Below are 25,840 nucleotides of genomic sequence, written 5' to 3'. Positions count from 1 at the left end.
TAAATTTATAAAGTACTAATAATATTGCGCACTATTATGCACATTTTGTTTTGGCGTTCGCTTGGTGCGCAATTCTTTTTTCTACGAGATTCTATTCTATTTTTAAAAGTTTAAGTACTTAAAAAATATGTCTATATTCCAAGTTATATAAGAATATTCGAGAAAGTTTAGGGGAGATCACTCCCGGGTTATTTTTCTAACGATGTGTGGATTAATGGGGGGGGGGGGGATGTAACATTGTTGAAAAAAAAAGAGGCCTCATTAATGTACAACCCGTCCAGGAATTAAGAAATTAATGATCTAACCTTTAAAAGACTGCTCATGACTTGGTTAAGCAATCGACAAACTGAATGACTTCAGGTAACTGAGGATGACTTACGTGAGTTACTCTGAACAACTATCTGGTACACGGCGCGAGGAGTTTGAAAGCTGACCTTCCACCTTGGCACCGTCACGTCCTTGACCCGTAGCTGCGCACACAGGCCTGGTGGCACACCATCGACGGTTACATCCGGGCCACTGGAGAGGATGTCGGCGCCCAGCACCTGGGTGGGCTGGTGCAGGGCTACGTTATGACCTGTGGAGACGGTCACGTGGTCTAAACTAGTTAGGTGACCTCTATCGTGGTTATACGATATTTTAAATTCTTTTTTTTTTACATTTTTACCCAAATTTTTATTTATATTACACCTTATGCTTGAATTTATCAGTAACAAAAAAATAACAATACATATAGGAGAAAATAATCGAATCAAGAAACTTTCTTTATAGTCTCACTCCCCAGTGGCGTAGCGAGGTCGGGAGTCACCCGGTGCGGCACTTAATGGTGTCACCCCCCCAGAGGCGTAGCGACCCTCCCCTGGGACAAATTTTCGATTATCACTCACCCCTCAAACTTTCGATTTGCACCCCCCTCAAGTTTTCGATTTGCAACCCCCCCCCCTCAAACTTTCCTCAAGTTTTTCTCTATATATTTTGCTATTTTTCGCCTTGGTGTCACCTCCCTAAAGGGTGTCACCCGGTGCGGTCCGCACCCCCCCCCCCTCGCTACGCCTTTGTCACTCCCTACCCCCCTACTAACCAACAGAACTAGGACGTGTTTACCAGTGTGTTACCATACACCACCACCAGACCAAAAAAAAAAAAAATTAGGTTGCCCCAATTAACAAGCTAAATGAGCTTTTGTGTAGCCAAATCCTAATTTACTCGTACTTAAGCTATAGATAATAATGTAAATGAATTAAAGGTAGGATGGACAAATAAAATCTCCCGGAATAGTAAGAGGAGTTATGCGACAAAACTAGGTGTAAGGCGGGCAGTGTTTCTTTTAGACTTTTTTTTCATTCGGGGGTGGGGGGGGGGGGCGCAATTGCAAATTTCGGGGGGGGGGGGCTTAATTTTCCAGGGGAGTTACCCTGGCCCTGGTAAAAGTATATATTTTGCATATTAATTCTGCTTCTTCGGGGAGGGAGTGGGGTTCAACTTATGAATAGTCAGGTGAGTTAGGCGTAAGAACCAGATGTAAGCCTAGTAAGTAAAAACCTCTATTCACATAAACAGAACACAGGTGTTTCTCCCCAAAGCTCGTGTGACGTATCGGTGTCCAGTGGACGGTCAAGGCCGTGACCCTCTTGGTGACGTTACAAGCGATGTCAGTTGTGACGTTGTTGATGGGGATGTTGATAGTGTCAGGACATACGGTAGCTGAGGTGCTGTCCCACAGTCGATACACCAATGTAAAGGTCAAATTATCAGCTGAAAAGCCATATATATGTATATATATATATATATATATATATATATGCATATATATATATATATATATATATATATATATATATATATATATATATATCGATGCATATATATATATATATATATATATATATATATATATATATATATATATATATATATATATATATATATATATATATATATATATATATGTATATATATGTGTGTGTACGTGTGTGTTTTTGTGTATATTGTCCCCAAAGAATGACATTACTGTATGCGTTGACATCATCATATTTTCCCGTTTGTGCCCAAGACACATGGGGCAGATTAAGTAGATTTCAATTACCTCGGCACACAAGGGGATAATATGGTCAGCGCTATGCCCAGCCGCCTTTGTTTCCCTAACTTGAGTTAGGTACCCATTAGAGCTGGGTGGACTCAGAGACGTTCGACAGATAAAACCGGGGTTCGAACTCGAGACTTTCGTGTTAGCGGTCTACCGCTGATATGGTATGTTATATTCATCAGTGAGAATACACATTTGTTGTACCAAGTGCCAACAGCTGACAAGATGGTACTCACGATGGTTGCAGGTAACCACACGTAGCCAGGTGAAGTGGATGGGCTCCACGAAGGTGAAGGTCAGCTCGTGGGCGTCTGGTGCCACCACACAAGTCGTGTCCTGCCTGTCTGATAAGACCTCATGCCCCGTGTAGGCTACACTGGCTGGAAGAAGATGTCGTTTATTCATTGATTGTCTTAAAGTTCGTCTATTCACTGCGCCTACATAGAATCACTATTGATCTACACATCACGCACTAAAACCCACACACACACACACGCATATATATATATATATATATATATATATATATATATATATATATATATATATATATATATATATATATATATATATATATATAATTTTTTTATTTATATTATATATATATATATATATATATATATATATATATATATATATATATATATATATATATATATATATATATATATATATATATATATATATATATATATATATATATATATATATATATATATATATATATATATATATAATAGCCGAACGTTTGCCCAGAAAACGAGCACCCTGAAACCGTTTGCTCGAAGGTAGTTTTTCCAAATGGACATTTTCCCGCAATGTGACAATACTCCAAATAGACGTTTGCAGATGGAGAGGCAGGCAGATAATGTGGTCAGATGAGGAAGTAGACAGACAACATAGAAGGCCAGGTATAAGTTAACTATGACTTACCATACTGATACAAACAGCCAAAGTATCTATGACCCCCCGTACTGACACAAACTTCCTAATTTACTATGACTCACCAAACCGACTCAAACTACCAAAGTAACTATGACTCAACAAACTGACACAAACTACCAAAGTAACTATGACTTACCAAACTGACACAAACTACCGAGGTAACTATGACTTACCAAACTGACACAAACTACCGAGGTAACTATGACTTACCAAACTGACACAAACTACCAAGGTAACTATGACTCACCAAACTGACACAAACTACCAAAGTAACTATGACTTACCGTACTGACACAAACTACCAAAGTAACTATGACTTACCAAATTGACACAAACTACCAAAGTAACTATGACTTACCAAATTGACACAAACTACCAAAGTAACTATGACTTACCAAATTGACACAATTTACCACAGTAACTATGACTTACCAAACTGACACAAACTACCAAAGTAACTATGACTTACCAAACTGACACAAACTACCAAGGGAACTATGACTTACCAAACTGACACAAACTACCAAGGGAACTATGACTTACCAAACTGACACAAACTACCAAAGTAACTATGACTCACCAAACTGACACAAACTACCAAAGTAACTATGACTTACCAAACTGACACAAACTACCAAGGTAACTATGACTTACCAAACTGACACAAACTACCAAGGGAACTATGACTTACCAAACTGACACAAACTACCAAGGGAACTATGACTTACCAAACTGACACAAACTACCAAGGGAACTATGACTTACCAAACTGACACAAACTACCAAAGTAACTATGACTCACCAAACTGACACAAACTACCAAAGTAACTATGACTTACCGTACTGACACAAACTACCAAAGTAACTATGACTCACCAAACTGACACAAACTACCAAAGTAACTCTGACTTACCAAACTGACACAAACTACCAAGGTAACTATGACTTACCAAACTGACACAAACTACCAAAGTAACTATGACTTACCAAACTGACACAAACTAACAAGGTAACTATGACTCACCAAACTGACACAAACTACCAAAGTAAGTATGACTCACCAAACTGACACAAACTACCAAAGTAACTATGACTTACCAAACTGACACAAACTACCGAAGTAACCATGACCCACCAAACTGACACAAACTACCGAAGTAATCAAGACTCACCAAACTGACACAAACTACCAAGGTAACTATGACTTACCAAACTGACACAAACTACCAAGGTAACTATGACTTACCAAACTGACACAAACTACCAAGGTAACTATGACTTACCAAACTGACACAAACTACCGAAGTAACCATGACTCACCAAACTGACACAAACTACCAAGATAACTATGACTTACCAAACTGACACAATCTACCAAGGTAACTATGACTTACCAAACTGACACAAACTACCAAGGTAACTATGACTTACCAAACTGACACAAACTACCAAGGTAACTATGACTTACCAAACTGACACAAACTACCGAAGTAACCATGACTCACCAAACTGACACAAACTACCAAGGTAACTATGACTTACCAAACTGACACAAACTACCAAGGTAACTATGACTTACCAAACTGACCCAAACTACCAAGATAACTATGACTTACCAAACTGACACAAACTACTAAGGTAACTATGACTTACCAAACTGACACAAACTACCGAAGTAACTATGACTTACCAAACTGAAACAAACTACCAAAGTAACTATGACTTACCAACTGTCACAAACTACCAAAGTAACTATGACTTACCAAACTGACACAAACTACCAAAGTAACTATGACTCACCAAACTGAAACAAACTACCAAAGTAACTATGACTAACCAACTGTCACAAACTACCAAAGTAACTATGACTTACCAAACTGTCACAAACTACCGAAGGTAGCTATGACTTACCAAACTGACACATACTACCAAAGTAACTATGACTCACCGAACTGACACAAACTACCGAAGTAACTATGACTTACCTAACTGACACAAACTACCAAAGTAACTATGACTTAACAAACTGACACAAACTACCAAAGTAACTATGACTTACCAAACTGACACAAACTACCAAAGTAACTATGACTCACCAAACTGACACAAACTACCGAAGTATCCCAGGTCACACAGCGGCGTCTCTGCAACACAGGAGCCGCTGGGGCTGCATCCGTCCCTCTCACAGTGGCACTTGAGGGTACAGTTGGTGCCCGCCCACCCCCGGGCACACGCTGGGCACAAAAAAACTATTGTACACATTTTGGCACTGTAATTGCGGTAGTTCCGCCTTAGCTTTTGATGTGAAGTGTTGTGTATGTGGTTTATATGTGGTCATCTTTATGTGATCCATGTGTGGTGCTCACTATGCGATGATTGTGGGGTGTCGCCGATGTGGTTAATAACTACATAAAGGTTTGATAGCAAGCTTACAAAAAGAAAATAGCTTAACAAATTACAAATGTACTCAGACCTTGAATAATACTGTTGTTAATTTTAATATACATTTAAATTTTATTTTTTTTTGTAATTTGGTGACACTAACAAGACAAATAAAGATTTGTGCAAATGTGCTGTATTTTTTATAGTGCTAACTGCTAAGTAATAAAGAAAATTAACTTATGAGCTTGAGTGTTTTTGATCGTTTATTTTAACCATATTCTTTGCCCAAACCCTTTATCGTACGCCACCCTAATCATAACCCTTAAAACAATACAAGCAAAAACATTTTAATAAGACACTAGTGACTAGATCTATAATATATTCCTACTGACAGTAGAATGATGTAGATGTAGATATAGATTCTAGATTCTAATACAGAGTAAAAGTAGATCTAATCTAAGTCTAGATTCTAATACAGAGTAAAAGTAGATCTAATCTAAGTCTAGATTCTAGATCTTCTTTTAATCTGTATTAAAAAATAAAAAATCTAGATCTATAAATATCACAAGTTTTGAGAAAAAAAAATATTTTTGGGACTTAATTTAAATGTTACCTGACAAAGCAACTGTTACACAATATTGAAATATAATTCCAATATGGTAGGTGTATATAGGCTTATACATTACATTCAGTTTAAAAAAAAACATTGTAGACCAGTATTGTTTTTAACAATCTTTCATTTTTTTTTTAGAAAAAAAAAGCGAAACTTGATTACTTTCTCTAAACTTCCGTCTTTCGCGATCGCGCGAATTTGATCAAGGTATTAACGATATTTACAGCGCGCTGCAAAAGTGATGTGCAACTTGGTACCAAAAAACGAACCTTTATAGGCTTGAAAAGCTGAATCCAAATGGGTCCAAATATTTATTGCTCGAAAGCATATTTTCAACCACAATTGAATAATTAATACAGAGGCGTAGCAAAGGGGGGGGGGGGGGGACCGCACCGGGTGACACCATTTAGGGGGGGTGAAACCAAGGCAGAAAATGGTAAGATATATAGAGAAAATTTGGGGCGGGTGCAAAATCGAAAGTTTGAGGGGGGAGGGGGGGTGCAAATCGAAAATTGAAAGTTTGTCCCCGAGAAGAGTCGCTACGCCTCTGGGGGTAGGGGGGTGGCACCATTAAGTGCCGCACCGAGTGACACCCGACCTCGCTACGCCACTGAATTTATAGCATTTGTGTAATATGTGCATACAGGTGCCGACTTAACTTCGTGCTCAGGGGACACAACTGAGAAATTATTTCCCAGATTCAACTAAATAATCAAAATGTATTTTGAAAAAGAAAAGAAATGATATTTAGTAAATAATTTACAAGTAAAAATTTTATTATTATTGTGGTAAATGAATATAAACTGCAACTATACTTTTTAAAAAACATTCTAATACACATTTAGCTACATTTTAAAATTAAACGCTTTAAACTAATATTAATATTATAATTATATGTTTGAATCTAATTATATGAACATAACTCTTTTTTCTAACATGTACTTATTTCTGGATCCCAGAAGGGACATATAAACCATATGTGTGACGACCACATCACCCTTGCCCGGGGGTCGGCAACCTGCGGCTCGCGAGCCGCATGCGGCTCTTTTGATGACAGGATGCGGCTCTTCTGCTCCATGCAAAAATATTAATAATTATTTTATTTTCGAAACTCTTAAAAATATTGCTTTGCAACATTCGGTGATGAACCATATAATAATAAATATAAACAATAAACACTCGCTATTGTGTTAGAATATTTACTTACTTCCTATTTTATTGTACTTCCTATTAAATTGTCCATCCCGAATCGAAATATTCAACTTCATGGTGGATATCACAAAGAAACTAAAAGAGCTAATGTAAAACGGCAAGGAAAGGAAAACCTAACCTATGCCTTGCTTGAAAAAGTTGATTGTTGAGAAAAAAAAAAAAACCTTTTTTTGTTGAAGTCACAGAGAGCGATACATTACTTAATTTTGATAAATTTGAAAAAAAAAATGATGAAACCAATGCAACTTTTAACATGAATTACTTAGGCATTACAATAAACAAAATGAAGAATGGATTCCTGAGTGATTTGAGCAATTCGAAACAAAGGCAAGTACTTTGACGTACATAGTAGATCGTCTTAAAACAAAAACAAATGCGATCAACATTGAGCCAATTGGAATGGATGCTGGTTCGCTTCAAATTAAATGGCTGGATTTGAAAACCAAACATTTCACGAAACTCAGGAGAAAGAAGATTTGGAGATCCAGAAAAACGCGCACGTTTCGCTGCACAACTTGACAACTCTAACATAAATGCCTCGAGTTGAGGCACTATTATGTGACGCATGGAATATTCTCCCAGGATACTACATGGGGTAAAGAAGTTAGCGTTTGGAGTGCTGACGATCTTCGGGTCACTATATTTATGCGATGTGGCGTTTTCTTGCATGAATAAAATAAAAAGTAAAGAAGCCAACCAGTGTTTCTTCCGGTTCTCTCCCCCCCCCCCCCCCCCCCCGAAGAGTCTACCCCCCCCCCCCTCCCCGGACGAAATGGACTTTATATAGAAAATATATACTTTTAACAGTGTCCGCCCCCTCGGAAATTTGTGTCCGTCCCCCGCGAAAATTTTAAGTGCCCCCACCCCCTTTGGAGAAAAAAAGTCTGGAAGAAACACCGAAGGAAACTAACAAATAAAAAAATCTTGAGGCGTGCTTGAAACTTGAAACAAGCTATGAGCCAGGTTTTAACAAAAAAAGCTTGCAAGGTCAAACTATAATTGTAAATATTATTCAATAATTATTGTTATATAATTTTATTACTGATTTTATTATTCTAGCAGAGCTGGTTAAAATACTTAAATATGCTCTGTGCTAATCTTGTGTATGTTTTTGTATGAATAAATATTATTTCATTTTAAAAGCTATTTATTTTAAATTATATATATATATATATATGTATATATATATATATATATATATATATATATATATATATATATATATATATATATATATATATTTATAATCCTAATAAAGCATCATAATATTGCAATAAAAATGGCGGCTCTTTAACAACTGGGAAATTTTGTAAATTGCAACTTTTGGCTCTTCAGTCTCAAAAGGTTGCCGACCCCTGCCCTTGCCCCCCTTATACCAGGTGTCGGCAACCTGCGGCTCGCGAGCCGCATGCGGCTCTTTTGATATCAAGATGCGGCTCTCCAGCTCCTTGAACAAATACTAATAATCTTAATAAAAAAATAAAATATTTGAAATAAAAAAAAATTTACTGGCTCTTTAAAACCAGGGAAATTTTGAAAATTGTAACTTTTGGCTCTTCCGCTTCAAAAGGTGGACATTTAATTGTCAATCAATAATTATTTATTTAAAATTCATGTTTCATAAATGGAGGTAGACAACATGTCAGAAAGAAGTACTTCTATTGAAAATCAATATCAATACTCATAATCCAGGGACGAAAACTAATATCTTACTTAGTAGCAATGTTTACTGATGCAGTACAGAAAATGCTTGACCTGTCTCAGTATTGACTCGCAAATGGTATGCCTTGTGCAGTGTTTCTTCCAGACTTTTTTCTCCGGGGGGGGGGGGCACTTGAAAATTTCGGGGGGTGGGGGGGGGGGCGGTAGACTTTCTTCAAGGGGGGGGGGGGGCGGACACTGTTAAAAGTATATATTTTATATATAAATTATATAAATTTCATTCCATTCGGGGGGGGGGGGGGTGGGGGGCAATAGAATTTTTTCGAAAAGATGCCTGGAAGAAACTCTGGCCTTGTAGGAGAGCCATCCGTTTATGACGCCCACACAATCTTCGTATTTTAGGTTTAAGCCAAACCCCCCTCCCCCCGTCCACCTGGGAACCCCCCCCCCCCCTCCCCGATGTGGACGTCCACACACATTTTGTAGACCTCCCAAAACTTACTACAAATTTATTATTTCAATAACATGTATTGAGTGCTTATCAACTGATATACGGATTTAACATTTTCGTTATTGTTGATTATTTGGCCTAAATAATAAAAAGTAGAATTCAGAGTAGAGACAATGTAGTATGATTTAAACATATATTATTTATTTCAATTATTCTCCCCATTACAAACCACAAACTTCCTGTGTGTTTGGGGGGGGGGGGTGAGAATTTTTTGTGATGATGGGTGACGTTGGGTGACGTTGGGGAGAGGGAGGTGGAGTTAAAAATCGTTAAATTTTTCCGGAAGCCCGACCCCCCCCCCCCTCCTACTGTGTGATCATCATAAATGGATGACCGGTAGGGGTGACTTAGAACTGAAAAAGTCATATTTTATGTAGGATGTGCAAGACGCTTAACTGTACTGCTAGGTACCGACTTTGGCTGAGTGGTAAACTTGACCCTCCAACACGAAGATGTAGTCTGCACTCAGACACTCAGCCGATCCAGTACCCAGCATGGATACACATTAGTTGTAAAACAGCTTTTCAAAAAATAATTTTAATTCCCACTGCTTAGCAAACATTATACACATTAACAAATTATTCAAATGTTTAGATTTTAATTACTTTTAATTAAAAAAACAACATCGGTTTGCTAAAAACAAAGTATGGTCTTAATTAAAACAAAAAGTAAAAATTAACCAAAACAAAATAAAATAACATTAAATATAACCCTCTATAAATCTTCGTATGCATGACTGATTTTAATACCCTAGTTCAGTTTTAAAACATTAATAACGCAGATTACAATGATAAACAGGGCCGGCGCTACCTATAAGGCAAACTAGGCGGTCGCCTACGGCGCCATCCCTAGGAGGGGGGCGAAAAGGTTTAATCGCTATTATCAAAAGGTACCTAATGATTAATAACTTGTATAAAGGAGTATCAGTCTATTTCGGCACTATCAATTTTGCACCCCCATCCCAAAATTAGGTCTAGATAGGCTTATATTTATTCGCGATGGTGAAAATGCAACCCCCCTCCCTAATTTGGAAAGTCGGGGCGCTTTTTACCAGTCACTTTGCCTTTTTAATTTGGTGTCACATAATTGATGTAGAAAACGATTAAATTAGTTCGTAATTTTAATTTAATTTCCAACGTTTCAAACAATTATCTAATTTTAAAAGGGCTTGTAAGACTCGTTTTCTCTGACTTTGAATTAGAAATCTGTCCTGTGTATAGAGTTTTGTAATGAGGGGTAGTTCAAAGTATTATACTTGTTTGGTAAGTTTTGATTTTGGAGTAATTGCGGAAGGCTGTTGCTGATTGGTTTCGTAGGTATAAAGTATCGAAGTGTTAATGTGTCATAGTTTTTATTCGGCTGTTTTGTAGTTGAAGGTCTAGTGGAATCTGATTGGTAGTAGAGAAATGAGAATGTAGGTGATGAAGTATCGTAGTTCTGGAGTTAGGGAGAATTGATTCTTGTGGTATTATGGTATTGAATTATATTGACTGTTAAAGTGTAGTAGCAGGTCCAGTGAAATCGTTGTTGATTGGGAGTAACATTTGTAGATCTTGGTGAAGTCAAACGATTTGGTGTCGTAGTTCTGGAGCATCGAGACTAGTCATGTTTAGATATCGAAGTTTGATATGTGTTGTGAATGTAGTAGAGTATATCGAGTAGTCGAAATTCTCTTAAGTTAGATGATTTCAATTCAGTACGGAACACACTACAAAGAAAGGTAGGCGTTCTCTAGTTGAAAAAATGTTTAGTTTTTTAGGAATCTATTTTACCACTCTTAAAGTAATAATATATAATATTAAATAGGATGGAATTTATAACTAACCGTAAACTTTTTTTTTTCATTTTATAATTTTTTGAATTTTAATCAATAATTCTAGCATCGTATAAAACAGTTTTTTTTTTTTTTTTTTTTTTTTTTTTTTACGTCTCAGTGTTGTAGATTTGACTTTCAGCGCGCCCAGCCAATGACTGGTGGCAGTAGCTGATTTTTACTACGTTCATCATGCGACATAAGAAGACTGGTGCAGATTTACAATATAAACTATTCCTGAAACTTTCATTCTCAAAATTTTTTACATGTTATTTACAGAATAAAATATGTATTTTATAGGGAGGGGGGGGGGGGTTTATTTCATGGGCCAAAAGCAATTTGCTATTTCTGAAAATTAAAGTTATAATTGGGGCAATATTTGGCTATAATAAATAAAAGTGCTGAGTTATGGTAAACTTTATATTAACAAAATTTGGCTTCGAAGGTTGGTCTAGGCTTCCTAAAGGGGGGGGGGGGGAGAAGTACAAATAGTTATATATGAAGTATACAGGAAAACATGATATGCTATGTACAATAGGTAGTTGCTATTTCTGAATAATAAAGTTGAAAAGGGGACAATATTTGTCTATGATAAATAAAAGTGATGAGTTGTAGTAAACTTTATATTAACAACATTGGCTTCAAAGGTTTGTCTAGGCTTCCTAAAAGAGGGGAGAAGTACACATAGTTATGTCTGAAGTATACAAAAAACATGATATATTATGTACAATAGGTAGTCATTTGCATTCACGCTTTCCATTTGTACCTATTATCTGCAAACAGTCTTCATTTTTATTTTTTTTTAATCAAAATTTTAAAATAATTAAACTTCAAAACAAACTTATTAATTAATTTGAGTAGGTAATGTACAGAGATGATTGTTAAATCAAATATGTTGAACGTATTTGAATTACATAAAAGGACAAATTTATAAGAGGGGAGCGGTGGTGGGTCAGTGAGGGAGGTGGGTGGGGGTTGGTTGGGTAAGGCGACCTAGACAGCGTGATCGTTTTTGCTACGCTGAGTAAACAAAAATCGTTCACTGGAAATAAAACAGTTACCCGTGTTTGAATTTTTAAAGACGTCCCTTTATTAAAAGATCTAACATTTATATTGACATTTGTAATATGTCATCAGTATTGAATAGAAGTTGTTATAAAAAAGCTACAGTTTTTAGACTTTCAAACAAAATCTACATTTAAGTATTCAATTGGTAAAATATATTGTTTTCACAAGATTACATAGCAAATATAAAATACGTTTTGATAATTATTACGTAATGAAATTTAGAACGTTTTATTGTGTTTTTCAAGCATGTCTTAGTTACACTTGGTTAATTTAGCTATTCTTGTGAAAGTTATTTCCCATGAATAAAATTTTGGTATTTGGATTTTCAAATGGGAGATAATTCGTTGCTTAACTTTACATTCATTATTTCAAATTCCTGCACCTTAGGTTAACCGCTTACATATAAATACAACTGTAAGTTATTATTTGCTATTGTAAAAATTATATAGAGCTTAATTTCTAAACAAAATAGGTTGGTAGGTTTTTTTAGCATTATTAAGTCGATAATCAAAAACATCAGTAGCCGTTGTAGATTGCAATACTTATGTAAATGTTAGTAGACATACAGTCTTAGTCGTAAATTAAACAATTATAATTCTTTTCACATTTTTCACGCTCTCCTAAAGGATTAATAAATAACATTTTTAGTTTTAGGCTTTAATTTTTAACATTTATAACCTTTCATTTTTCAAAAAAAAAAAAAAAAAAAAAAAAAAAAAAACGTTACAGTAGCGGAACTAGAAATAAACCGGGAGTGATCTCCCCTAAACTTTCTCGAATATTCTAATATAACACTACGGGGGATGGCAACTCAGGGCATAGACAATATTGGTAATCCATTTTTAATTACTTTAACTTTTTATAATAAAAAAAAAAGAATTGCACACACAGTGAACGCCAAATAAAGTGTGCATAATAGTGCGGGATATTATTAGTACTTTATAAATTCACATGCTCTTTTTTGAGAAATCAGAAATAGCGTAAATTGCTACTTCCGGTCAACGGAAATTACTCAAAATTTGTTAGAAGGTAGAGAATTAGAGCTTTTACTTACGTTTGAAATTTCATTTATCTATCTGAAATAGTACTCAAGTTATAGGCGTTTGAAAAATTCAAAGTAGAAATAACCGGGAGTGATCTCCCCTAAACTTTCTCGAATATTCTTATATAAAACAACAGGGGCTGGGAACTCGGGCTATAGACATGATTTTTAATCCATTTTAAATACTTAAAGTTTTAAAAATAGAATAAAATCTCGTAGACAAAAGAATTGCACACCAAGTGAACGCCAAATAAAAAAAAAGTGCATAATAGTGCGCAACATTATTAGTACTTTAAAATTTTACATTAGTTTTTTGAGAAATCGGAAGTAGCGTAAATTAGTACTTCCAATCAACGGAAATTACTCAAAATTTAACAGAAGGTAGAGAATTAGATCTTATACTTACATGTAAAATTTCATTTATCTATCTGAAATAGTACTCAAGTTATAGGCTTTTGAAAAATTCAAAGTAGAAAAAGTACCACTTCCGGTTATCGGAAATCGCTCAAAAATTGATACGGATCTACGATTTTGATAAAATACTTATATATGAAATTTCATCAACCTAGCTGTAACGGTTCTCAAGTAATCGTGTTTAAACACACACAGACAGACAGACCCACAGACATACGGACAGAATTGCAAAGCCCAGTTTTTCAGACTGGATTACGCATAAAACCTCTTAATTTTGATAAATCTGGATTGATAATTTTTGCCCGATTAAAATAAGTCCTCTATACTTCGGATGTGATGAATGACTGAGATGTAATACGGTGAAAATTGTTAAAATTTCAAGTGATTTTTGTGCACGATTACAATACTTTCTCTATACTTCGTATATACGAGAAAGTAAAAAAGTCCACTTACGGTTATTATAAATCGCTTCAAAGTTGATACGGATCTACGATTTTGATATAATACTTATATATGAAATTTCATCAACCTAGCTGTAACGGTACTCAAGTTATCGCGTTTACAGACACACGCACACATACACACACACACAGACATACGGACAAGATTGCAAAATTATGTTTTTCCGACTCAGGGAGGTGTAAAACGTCGAGATTTGCAAAAATCTCGATTTTTTTTGGGCACAATTACAAGACTTTCTCTATACTTCGTATATACGAGAAAGTAAAAAAAAATACTTGAACCACACCTTACCTGTTGTCACGTCTGAAATAATATTCTTCATTTACTTTTTAAATACACTGACAGTAAAGATAATATTTGTTTTACTTTCACAACAGATGTGTGAAGGATTTAAGATTAGCGAAAATGTTTTTAAAATATATATACTATTACCCCCAAATTTTATATTTTGCTCTAGCATCTAGCTATTAGTATCTTGAGGTTAACGGTGACACAACCAATGGAAATAAACAAATGTTAACAAAAAAAGGATTGTATACAACATTTAGTCATAGTATTTAATGTGGAGAAGAAAAAACCAAAACTCTAATTTAGTATAGAAACGGAATGTTACATTTATTTTTAAATTTAAATGTGTAGAAAGAATGGCAAAATTTAAAAAAAAAATGTATTGTGTTGATAAAATGACCAAATTTTTAATTTGTGTAGAGATGGAATTGCCAGATTTTTATTTAGCGTAGAGACGAAGTGACCGGATTTTAATTAGTGTAGAGATGGAGTGGCCAGATTTTTAATTAGTGTAGAGACGAAGTGAACAGATGTGTAATTAGTGTAGAGACGAAGTGACAAGATTTTAATTAGTGTAGTGACGGAATGACAAGATTTTGATTAGTGTAGAGACGAAGTGACCAGATTTTAATTAGTGTAGTGACGGAATGACAAGATTTTAATTAGTGTAGTGACGGAATGACAAGATTTTAATTAGTGTAGAGACGAAGTGACCAGACTTTTAATTAGTGTAGTGACGGAATGACAAGATTTTAATTAGTGTAGAGACGAAGTGACCAGACTTTTAATTAGTGTAGTGACGGAATGACAAGATTTTAATTAGTGTAGAGACGAAGTGACCAGACTTTTAATTAGTGTAGTGACGGAATGACAAGATTTTAATTAGTGTAGAGACGGAATGACCACGCGATTGTTCTGGAAACTACTCAGCAGCTCTGGTGCTCCAAGAAGACCTTGACCTAGATTGTAATTTTTATCGCAGGACTCGGGAACATCCGCATACGTCATGGCCATTTCAAAACATCTCTCAGAGAAGTAGCTCCGGAGGCTCTGTGGGTAAAGTTTTCTGGCTTTAATGATGTCATTAACAGAACAAACAATTAGGAGTGTATTTTTTTAAAATACCATTCGGCCCGAATACACATCACAGTTGTTTATTGTTAACATTAACCCGACTTTCTCAACACTGAACCCTCTATGTACGACACACTGTTCAACACTGAACCCTCTACGAACGACACACTGTTCAACACTGAACCCTCTACGAACGACACACTGTTCAACACTGAACCCTCTAGAAATGACCCACCCTGTTTAAATATAAATCCACTACAAATGACCCACCGAGTTCAACTATAAACCCACTACAAATGACCCACCCTGTTTATCACTGAGCCCTCTAAAATGACCCGCCCTGTTCAAATATAAACCCTATAATTATGACCCACCCTGTTCAAATATAAACCCTCTACAAATGACCCACCCTGTCCAAATATAAACCCTCTACAAATGACCCACCCTGTTCAAATATAAACCCTCTACAAATGACCAACCCTGTTTAACCCTGCGCCCTCTACAAATGGCCCACCCTGTTCTAATATAAACCCTTTACAAATGACCCACCCAGTCAAAATATAAACCCTCAACAAATGACCTACCCTGTTTAACACTGACTCCAGCCACCGCCTGACGGGAGTCACGTGTTCATTCTGTGACTGCCACAGCACCAAGAAGTCCTCCACGATGTGATGCAGAGAGTCTGGTCTGGGCAGACGATCGTACTGGTGCTTCAGCAGGAAATCCTCTTCTGAAACATGACAGTCACCAAACGTTTGGCTCAGATTGTGTGATCCCAGACAGAGGCGTAGCGAGGGGGGGGGGGGCGGGGGTGCGGACCGCACCGGGTGACACTATTTAGGGGGGGGGGTAGACACCAAGGCAAAAAATAGCAAAATATATAGAGAAAAACTTGAGGGGGTGCAAATCGAAAGTTTGAGAGGGGGGGGGGGGTGCAAATCGAAAGTTTGTGGGTGGGAGGGGGGTGCAAATCGAAAGTTTGAGGGAGGGTGCAAATCGAAAGTTTGAGGGAGGGTGCAAATCGAAAGTTTGAGGGAAGGGTCGCTATGTTTCTGGGGGGTGACACCATTAAGTGCCGCACCGGGTGACACCCGACCTCGCTTCGCCACTGATCCCAGAAATATATCTTTGTGTTCTGTTCTAAAGTAAATACATCAAAGTATGTACAAAAAGCTCCCCACGAACCTTACGGTCCGTGGGGCAAGTGAAGTAGAGTTCACCTGTTTCTGTGACCTCGGCATATGAAGAGATAGTGTGGTCAGCACTATCAAGATTACCTGAGGGTAAGTCTATCAACATTACCTGTGGGTAGGTGTATCAAGTTACCTGTGGGTAGGTGTATCAGGTTACCTGTGGGTAAGTATCAAGATTACCTGTGGGTAGGTGTATCAAGTTACCTGTGGGTAGGTGTATCAAAATTACCTGTGGGTAAGTATCAAGATTACCTGTGGGTAGGTGTATCAAGTTACCTGTGGGTAGGTGTATCAAAATTACCTGTGGGTAAGTATCAAGTTACCTGTGGGTAGGTGTATCACAATTACCTGTGGGGAGTTGCTTGTAGTAAAAGAGAATCGGGTGCAGGAAATAAGACTGGTGGGCCTGACTGGCCTTGGCGTCAAATTTTTGGCTGGAAATGTCTGGAGCTCCGTAGTCCAGGATGGTTACGATGACCTGGGATACAACGTTTATACTTTAAGCGATGTAGTGACAAGGTTCATTCAAACAATTCGTAGGGCAGTTGTGTGGATATTAGTCTGACATCCACTTAGTCTAATCAGTGAGCCCAAAAGAGGGTCCACTGCACGAATCAAAGGAGTTTGTATTGGCGATGGGCCCCTACTGTAAGTTTGGAGCTAAGTTGAACGAATGATGTAATGTGGTTGCACGTTTTTGTTAGTATCTGTATAATTTATACTCCTGTCTTTTAAATGTTAAACTGGGCTAAGTTGTCTAAAATAAATGTTTAAAAGGCAATCAAGTCTGAATACACATGTGGTGGAAGTTTTTTTTTATGTTAGAAACCCTCATATTGTCCTTTATTTATCCCATTTACGTTTCCCTATATTACTTATACCTCGATAAAAGATGACACACATAGTTGTTGAATGCCTTAAAATGCCCCCACCCCCGTTTTGTTTATTAGCTAGGTATTTAACTTCCCATGCCAACCCTATAAGGATACCATATTCCATTGTGTTTAACAGCTGCCCTCATAAAGGATATACCTCAGTGGCATTATGCCCAGTCATGCGTGTCAACTGGGGCAGCAAGTTGATGGGAAACTCTTCCAGGTACGTCACCAAGTCACGGGCTCTGGAATATCCAGGAGGTGTTTTGATAATACAAATAGGGAAACACGTACCAGCTTATGCATGTTATAAACACATAAGATACTCAAACACATTTAATAAACACATGTTAAAACACATAAGACCCTCACATTAAAATACATTTAAAAAACACATGTTAAAACACATAAGACACATTAAAACACATTTAATAAACACATGTTAAAACACAAATTAAAACACATTTAATAAACACATGTAAAAACACAAATTAAAACGTGAAGATCTATAGATACACTCTCCAGCTGAAGGGTAAATTGCTAAACGTATCTGCCTGTCGACAGATAATTCTAGCTCTCATAAAATAAATCTACCTGTCTTTTGATAAGAAACCCACGACTAAAATCTATCTGAACATGATGACTAAAAGTACCTACTCAAAGATATGAAATATCTACTTTATATTCTAAATAAGTTGTTATCGAAAACCACCTGTAAAAATTCTACAATACAATGGAAGCATTGGTTCTTGCTGATATTAAGGTAAAACTTACCTAAGAATGTAAAGGTGAGATATTTACATTTCCATGTAAAGAAGAATTGCTGCATGGCAACATCAAGGTAAAACTTACCTGCGACTGTAAAGAAGGTGAGATATCTACCTATCAATTAACGCCACGTCTCCAAGGATCCCGTACATCTGGTAGAAGCCGGAGCCTTCGTTCAGCCTTTTGATGATGACGTTGAGCAGTTGGTGTAGAGGATACGTCGCAGACGGCCACGTGACACCCTCGTACCGCCACTCCAGCAGACGATGTAACGCTTGCGCTGGTCAAGGTCAAATACGATTTCATTAAGACACGGAAATGGTAATAATGATAACAAGATTTAGTTTTAAATAATTAATATATTAATTAAACTTGATACGTATAGATAGGTGATAGACATTTAATGTATTTCGTCAAGATATGGCTTCATAAGAAAGGATGTTACCCAAATTAGCATATAAACCTAACCTTTATGCTGATTTTAAATCACTGTTTCTTTCAGATAACTTTTCCAACGATATAGATTGTATATAGAAAATATATAGTTTTTCCCAGTGGCTTCCCCTCGGAAAATGTAGTCATTTAGTCCAACACCCCCCCCCCCCCCCCCCCCAAGAAAGTTTAGTTTCAAGTGCCACCCCAGAGAAAAAGTCTAAAAGAAACACTTTTAAATTAACTCACGTCGTAAAAGTACACAAGCTTAGCAATGACATACGCCATAAATCCTAACATCGCACATACAGTTTAATAACAGGTTAAAAGAGCCCATTCGTTTGTTTATTTTTAAAAATGTAATCATCGAAGCGTAGATGTCTATAGCTTAACAGCTAAATAATCTCAAGCTTTGGTATGAAACAACAAATGGTCTTACTTGTGTATCGAAACCCGTGTATAAATCCGCCAGCCGATTTCCGAAAGTCTAGTGAATGTGTCGCTGTGCCTGCGACAAATAGTCCCGGCAAGTCCACAGATTCGTACGCATGGGTGATGGCTGGGTACTTTTTGGCTTTCCCGACAGGTCTAGTAATGCTGGTCCCACTACGACAGAAGGAGTGAAGGTTTTAGGGGTCGTCCACAAATGTCTTCATACTTTTTGTCGAGTTTACCCTCCCCAACCCTCCAACTAATGTCACTCATCAACTCACACAAATACCCCTCATAATTTTACGCAAGATTTTATTCGTGTGATGACCCTTTAATGTATCGAGTTCTTTGCTGGATAGTAAGAATAATATCATAAGATTTTCTTCAGTGAAACACATTAGCATAAAAAATTAAATCCTTTAAAAAAAAAAAACCTCTCAAATTATTTAATTGTTTCAAATCAATGAACTGACTTGTGAATAAGTTAATTGAAATCACATCTTGCAGGTACAGGTGACTTACATCCAAATTCAGGTATCAAATTACTTAGCTTTATTTGATAACTGTGACTTATTAAAGTTGTCTAAGCCATATTCACATAATAGACGAATTGACAATAGATGTTCGTGTAAGTAATGCTAAGTCAGACTAGATCTATATCAAAGTTTTCAAGTAAACAAATACATTTTTAACCTCACGGTTCATCGTGCAGGGGAGGAGATTTCACTTAGACATATGAAGTTGCAAGGTGGTAAAAGTTATACCCAGCCGCCATCCCATGCGTCCGGTACTCACTATAGCTGTAAGAACTCTGGGACGCCCTGCGGTCTCAAGTTTGGGATTCGAACTCGTAACTTTCGAATTATCAGTCAAGTGCTCTACCACCCGACCACTTTGTATGACTGCATGTAATGACTGCATGCAATGACTGCATGTAATGACTGCATGCAATGACTGCATGTAATGACTGCATGTAATGACTGCATGCAATGACTGCATGCAATGACTGCATGTAATGACTGCATGCAATGACTGCATGTAATGACTGCATGTAATGACTGCATGTAATGACTGCATGCAATGACTGCGAGCAATGACTGCATGTAATGACTGCATGTAATGACTGCATGTAATGACTGCATGTAATGACTGCATGCAATGACTGCATGCGATGACTGCATGTAATGACTTACTTGAAGATGCTGGAGTCAAATGTGAAGCCCATACACCTGATGACCATATCGTAGCCGGACCTCAGAGGGAAGTTGTCGGGCACAGAGTCCTCGCTCTTGGAGTTGCTGTGGTACTGAAATAGTTAGTTGATTTTTTACGAGTATAAATGTGTCTTTATTTACTTCTCAAAGATAAAACATTTTCTCCATTGTTTGTATGACAGTAATGTTTACTCACGTGCTAATCTACAACATACCCCCACCACACACACGCCACCACATTCTCAATCCCTAACCACCTACAAAAAACCCTACCACCCTATACCCTCATTACACACGCAACCCCATCCCCACAAGAGCCCCCACCCCACCCTCCCCCACCCATACCCCCACTTCCAAACACCCAGCCCACCCCGAACCCCCACACCCCACCTCATACCTCCACCCCCACCAAACCCCCTATCCCACAGCCCCAACCCCCCACCCCATACCCCCACCCTTGAACGACCCCAAAATGTCGACTCACGTGTTTATCTACCACAACAAAAAACTTCCCGCCCCTCTCCTGAATGCTGGCATCCTGCATGTCCAGCAGGGTGATGCCGTCTAGTGACTTGAGCAGGTATGTGTCCAGCAAGTTGTTGTTCACGGACCTGCAACAGATGACCTGTATACATTCAACAACACCTCACAAGACAGTGGTTCTTAACATATCTGGAGGTACCGAACCCCACCAGTATCATATGATTATTCACCGAACCCTTCTACTAGTTCTGAAAAAAATCCTATCGTGAATCATATGAGTCGGATGTGTGTCTTGAAATCCGCTGAACCCCTGACACTGACTCGCCAAAACCCTGATGTTCGATGAAACATGCAGTTTGTATTTAAATGAAATATATCTTCACATGAGCTGAGGGTACCTGAGGTCCCCAACATAGTGAGTACTCCAGGCCAGGTCGACCGTCTGCTTGCGTGAGATGATGTGCACGTACTGTGTGCGGCTGTAGATGGAGTCTGCTGTCTCCATGGCCGAGTTGCCCATACCTGGGGAGGGATGGGGGAGGGATGGGGGCGAAGAAAATCGCAGGTATAGTTTTGAAAAGGGGTGGAATTTTAGATAAACAATTTATTTTCAAATCACCCAACATAAATATCACCCTACAAAAAACTCAGCCTTCAACATAATTTCCTTAAAAAATCATCATCTTACAAAAAAATCCCACAAAATTAACCTTAGAAATTATACCACAACAAAAAAAAAAAAAAAAACACCACAAAAACAGCACTATTAAACAACACAAAACACTACATAATTCGAAAGCACGCACCACTATAAAAAACAGACTAAAAACACACCACACCACAAAACGAAGCAGCACAGTACACACCACCCCACGAATCACTCACCCAGTACACTCTAACACACCCACTTACCCAGTACACACGAACACACCCACTCACCCAGTACACACTAACACACCACCCAATAGATCACTCACCCAGTACACACGAACACACCCACTCACCCAGTACACACTAACACCCCACCCAATAGATCACTCACCCAGTACACACGAACACACCCACTCACCCAGTACACACTAACACACCACAAAATAGATCATTCACCCAGTACACACTAACACACCCCCCACGGATCACTCACCAAGTACACACTGACACACCCTCTCACCCAGTACACTAACACATCACCCAGTACACACTAACGCCCCCCCCCCCCCTCACACACACACGGATCACTCACCCAGTACACACTAACACACCCCCACGGATCAATCACCCAGTACAATCTAATACACCACCAAAAAATCACTCACCCAGGATGAGCACACTCTTGTTCTCATACAGTTCCGGGTCAGTTGAGATACTCTCGTACCCGACAGCCCTCTCGATGCCTCGAACATCCGGGATATTTGGCTTCCACATACCCGTGGCGGCAATCACTCGTCTGTAAGGAAAACGTTATAAAACGTGTCCTCTGATTGGATGATAAGCAACCAATCATTATACCCAGCCATAGGCGAATATATCTTTTTTTTTTCTTTTTGGTGATGGGATTTAGATATATAAACATTTATTTGGGGTTGGAGCCTGAGTTTCTTTGAGGGATTATATTGAGGTGGGACAGTGACCCCTATCCTCGAAGCAAGCCTACCGACCAGCGCTGCGACGTAATAGGAAAAAAAAACTTATACATAAGATATGTACTTCAACAAATGTCCTCCCCACCCCCCGGGAATTTTAAGTACGACCCTCATTGAAGTTTCAAGTGCTCCAACCCCCCGATTTGTATACACATTTTTAAAAATCTTTTTTTAAAAATTAGCTTCAGGATTGCGTTTATTACTTTTATTCGGTTTTACATACAATTACAATGCTTTTTTTAAAAAAAAAAATAGATACGTCTGTTCGTTAAATGGGTTCTTTCTCCTGAAATTCTAGAAAAAAATGAACTGTTAAAATACTCACTTGCAGGAATATGTGACCTCGTTCTGGTCGTCCATGAGAAATCCGCCATCTTTGTTGTCAACTTTCCGTATATTTTTTATCTAAAATAAAAGTTGATAAAGGATATTACATTTATTTTGGTGTAAACGTTTTGAAGACTATGAAAGCTGATGTTAAAAGGCGAAACATAACATTTTGAATAGTTCTTTTTTGTGCTTTATAAATAGATTTATATTTTGAAAAAAAAATAAAACAGCAACTAACAAACATATAGAAGAAACCGTTAAAGTTTTAAACAAAGAACGAAGAGAAGACGTGTAATAATTAAACACGGATACCTGTGTGTTAAACTGAACATTGATGCCTAACTTTCTCTGGAAGTCTTGTAGGTACTTCACTAGGATGTCTGCAGGCGGGAAAATCTCCTGGAAATAAAGTATCTTAATAACAAAACTATGTATACCAAACAAAAATATAACAAAACAAAAGCTCCTACCTTGGAGTGATATTTCAATAACGGCACTCTATTTATAGCAACAAACAAAAAAGCCTGCAAATTCCCACGACGAGGTAATGTTTCAATCACAAAACTCTACATATAACAACAAGGAAAACCCACATCTAACCTTGGTGTAATGTTTCATGAGCAGACTTTCATCTTCTGAGATGAGAGAGTTCCAGTCATGACGGAATGAGAAGCCTTTGTTGAGTTGACCAGTGTGTCGTTTGTTGACGCTGATCAATTTCCTGTGGCGGGGGTAGGTGATGAAGAAATTACCTGTACAAGAATGGTTTTAATTCAAACCTAGGTAAATACATTTTTTAAATAATTGGGACGATGCACTCTTGATCGCAAAGTATACACATTTAGAAGGAGCTCACTCGTTCTTGAATACGGTAATTGCAGGCCCAAACTTTCGCTCATTAGCAATGCAGTTCGGAATAGCGTTAAAAATCAAACATTACCCTAATCTATGACACGTGGTTTTCCGCCAGGCTTTTGCTTCCTCTTCCCCCTGCATCACAACCACCTGATTTAGACACGAGGGTCCGGGTACGACAAACGGCCTCGAGCAAAGGGTTTCGATTTCGTTATTTTCAGGTAAGCAAGGGCGTGGTCTATCGCTAGTCCACGTCGTGCCGTGTATCACACTTGATGTAGCTACCATAACTCACCTGTAACTCACCTGTAATTACTCTCAACTCACCTGTAATTACTCTCAACTCACCTGTAATTACTCTCAACTCACCTGTAATTACTCTCAACTCACCTGTAATTACTCTCAACTCGCCTGTAATTACTCTCAACTCGCCTGTAATTACTCTCAACACACCTGTAATTACTCTCAACTCACCTGTAACTACTCTCAACACACCTGTCATTTATTTCAGCTCACCTGACGTGGCACTCTGCTCAAATATGACGTAATCCCGCCCCGACTGCTGCATGAAGTAGCCCAGCTGCAACCCAGCTGGCCCGGCTCCGACGATACAATAATCACGGCTCCCGGAGCTGTTGTCCACACGAGCGTGCAATCCTGGTGCCAGCCACAGCAAACAGCCCAAACACAACAGCCGGCTGTCCATGATGTTAGTGGCGGTCAACAGCTTGCTTCAAAGTCTTCAGTTAAGGAAGTAATTTTTAGTTCAATTTGACCAAAAACTGAAGTATGGTTGTGAGGCTAATTGTAAGTCACTGAGAATATTTGATAAACAAGTGTTAACCATATAAGAAAAAAAAACTATTTTCATATTTTAAAATTAGATAGATGCATAGTTTATATCAGGCTTATAAACAGAGTGAAACAAATTGTACCACTTCACGTGTTAAATGTGTTTGAACTGTCCAGACCTTTGTGGCGCCCACAGCTCCAAGCTAACGACTGGTTTGACGTTTGATGTCCAGCTAGATACCTTCGCCACACACTTCCACTATCACGTGACTTGGTGTAATGTCTTAATTTAGCATAAACTGTAGTTAGTAACGCGCTTTCCCATTGGTTGGTTGTAAACACAATAGACTGGTTATTAACAGATGTGTGATAGAAAGAAAAATATGGCTCCATAGTATAATCGACCATTGGATGATTGTACATTGGACATCCAAGCAAAAGGCCTGGACGGTAAGATGGTAAGAGCCAAATGTTGCCCATGCATCAGGCCCCCCCTCTCTCTCTTCACAGCTGATGGACCCAGGGGACAGGACGTTTCCTGTACAGCTTGGAATCAGTGGTGTGGCAGGAGCTGCCGAAATCAAACCAGAGTTGGTAACCCAATAGCATAAGGGCTCCACTTCAGTTTGAATTCTGACGTTTCTCTACTAGATGGGCTGCCATCCTTAGCTTATGAGCCTCAGTTGCCCGATGGTTTGAACTCGGGACTTTCAGGTTAGAAGCCATGTGCTTGACTGCCCAACCATTTAGAACCATGATTATTTTGTTTTTTCAGGAATTCGGCTAGGGGATATTGTCAGATATCAGTATTAGGGGTTATCTCATAACCGTTCTATTGAACCGAAAAAGTAAGATTCTATTTACTTTTAAACGATGTGATGTTGAGAATCCTTACTCATAATGTTAGCCTAACTCGTTATACGTCCCTATATGTTTATGTCACCTTTGTGGCACCTTTAAGACTCAAGGTCTAAGGGACATAAACATAATTTTTCAAATTTTTATTTGTAATTGTTTGTTTTTGCCCTTGTCAATACACATATAAACATGCCATAATGGAATGTGGGAGGAAGGTGTGTGTATGTGTGTGTGGGGTCTTTGCTAGCATGCACATATTCAACACTATTCGAGGGTTCGAAGCTAAACCAACAAGATTGAAAAGGTAAGTCAAATAATTATATCATCACGAAATAAAGCATATGCTAATTGGTGAACAGGCCTACGTGTCTCATATGCAAATACAGGATT

At 37.9% G+C, this 25,840-nt stretch overlaps 1 protein-coding gene across 1 annotated transcript; it reads right to left on the bottom strand.

The window, feature by feature from the left end:
* Window positions 1-14,781: 14,781 nt before the first annotated feature.
* On the bottom strand, window positions 14,782-24,805 carry LOC131940917 (FAD-dependent oxidoreductase domain-containing protein 2-like). The gene is made up of 15 exons (XM_059299831.1): window positions 24,739-24,805; window positions 24,317-24,615; window positions 23,546-23,697; window positions 23,258-23,344; window positions 22,941-23,020; window positions 22,289-22,419; window positions 21,371-21,494; window positions 20,974-21,100; window positions 20,469-20,581; window positions 19,283-19,449; window positions 18,526-18,691; window positions 17,801-17,888; window positions 17,117-17,246; window positions 16,157-16,305; window positions 14,782-15,548 (listed from the first exon to the last, which is right to left on the bottom strand). Exons 2-15 carry the CDS (start codon window positions 24,504-24,506, stop codon window positions 15,381-15,383), a joined length of 1,872 nt encoding a protein of 623 aa, XP_059155814.1. The 5' UTR covers window positions 24,507-24,615; window positions 24,739-24,805; the 3' UTR covers window positions 14,782-15,380.
* Between the last annotated feature and the right edge of the window lie 1,035 nt (window positions 24,806-25,840).

The sequence above is a fragment of the Physella acuta genome, unplaced genomic scaffold, assembly GCF_028476545.2.
Source record: "Physella acuta isolate Inbredline_101_S28 unplaced genomic scaffold, ASM2847654v3 ptg000026l, whole genome shotgun sequence".
Classification (NCBI taxonomy): Eukaryota; Metazoa; Mollusca; class Gastropoda; family Physidae; genus Physella; species Physella acuta.
The sequence above is the reverse complement of the archived record's forward strand: the minus strand, read 5'-3'. Positions and strand labels throughout refer to the sequence as shown.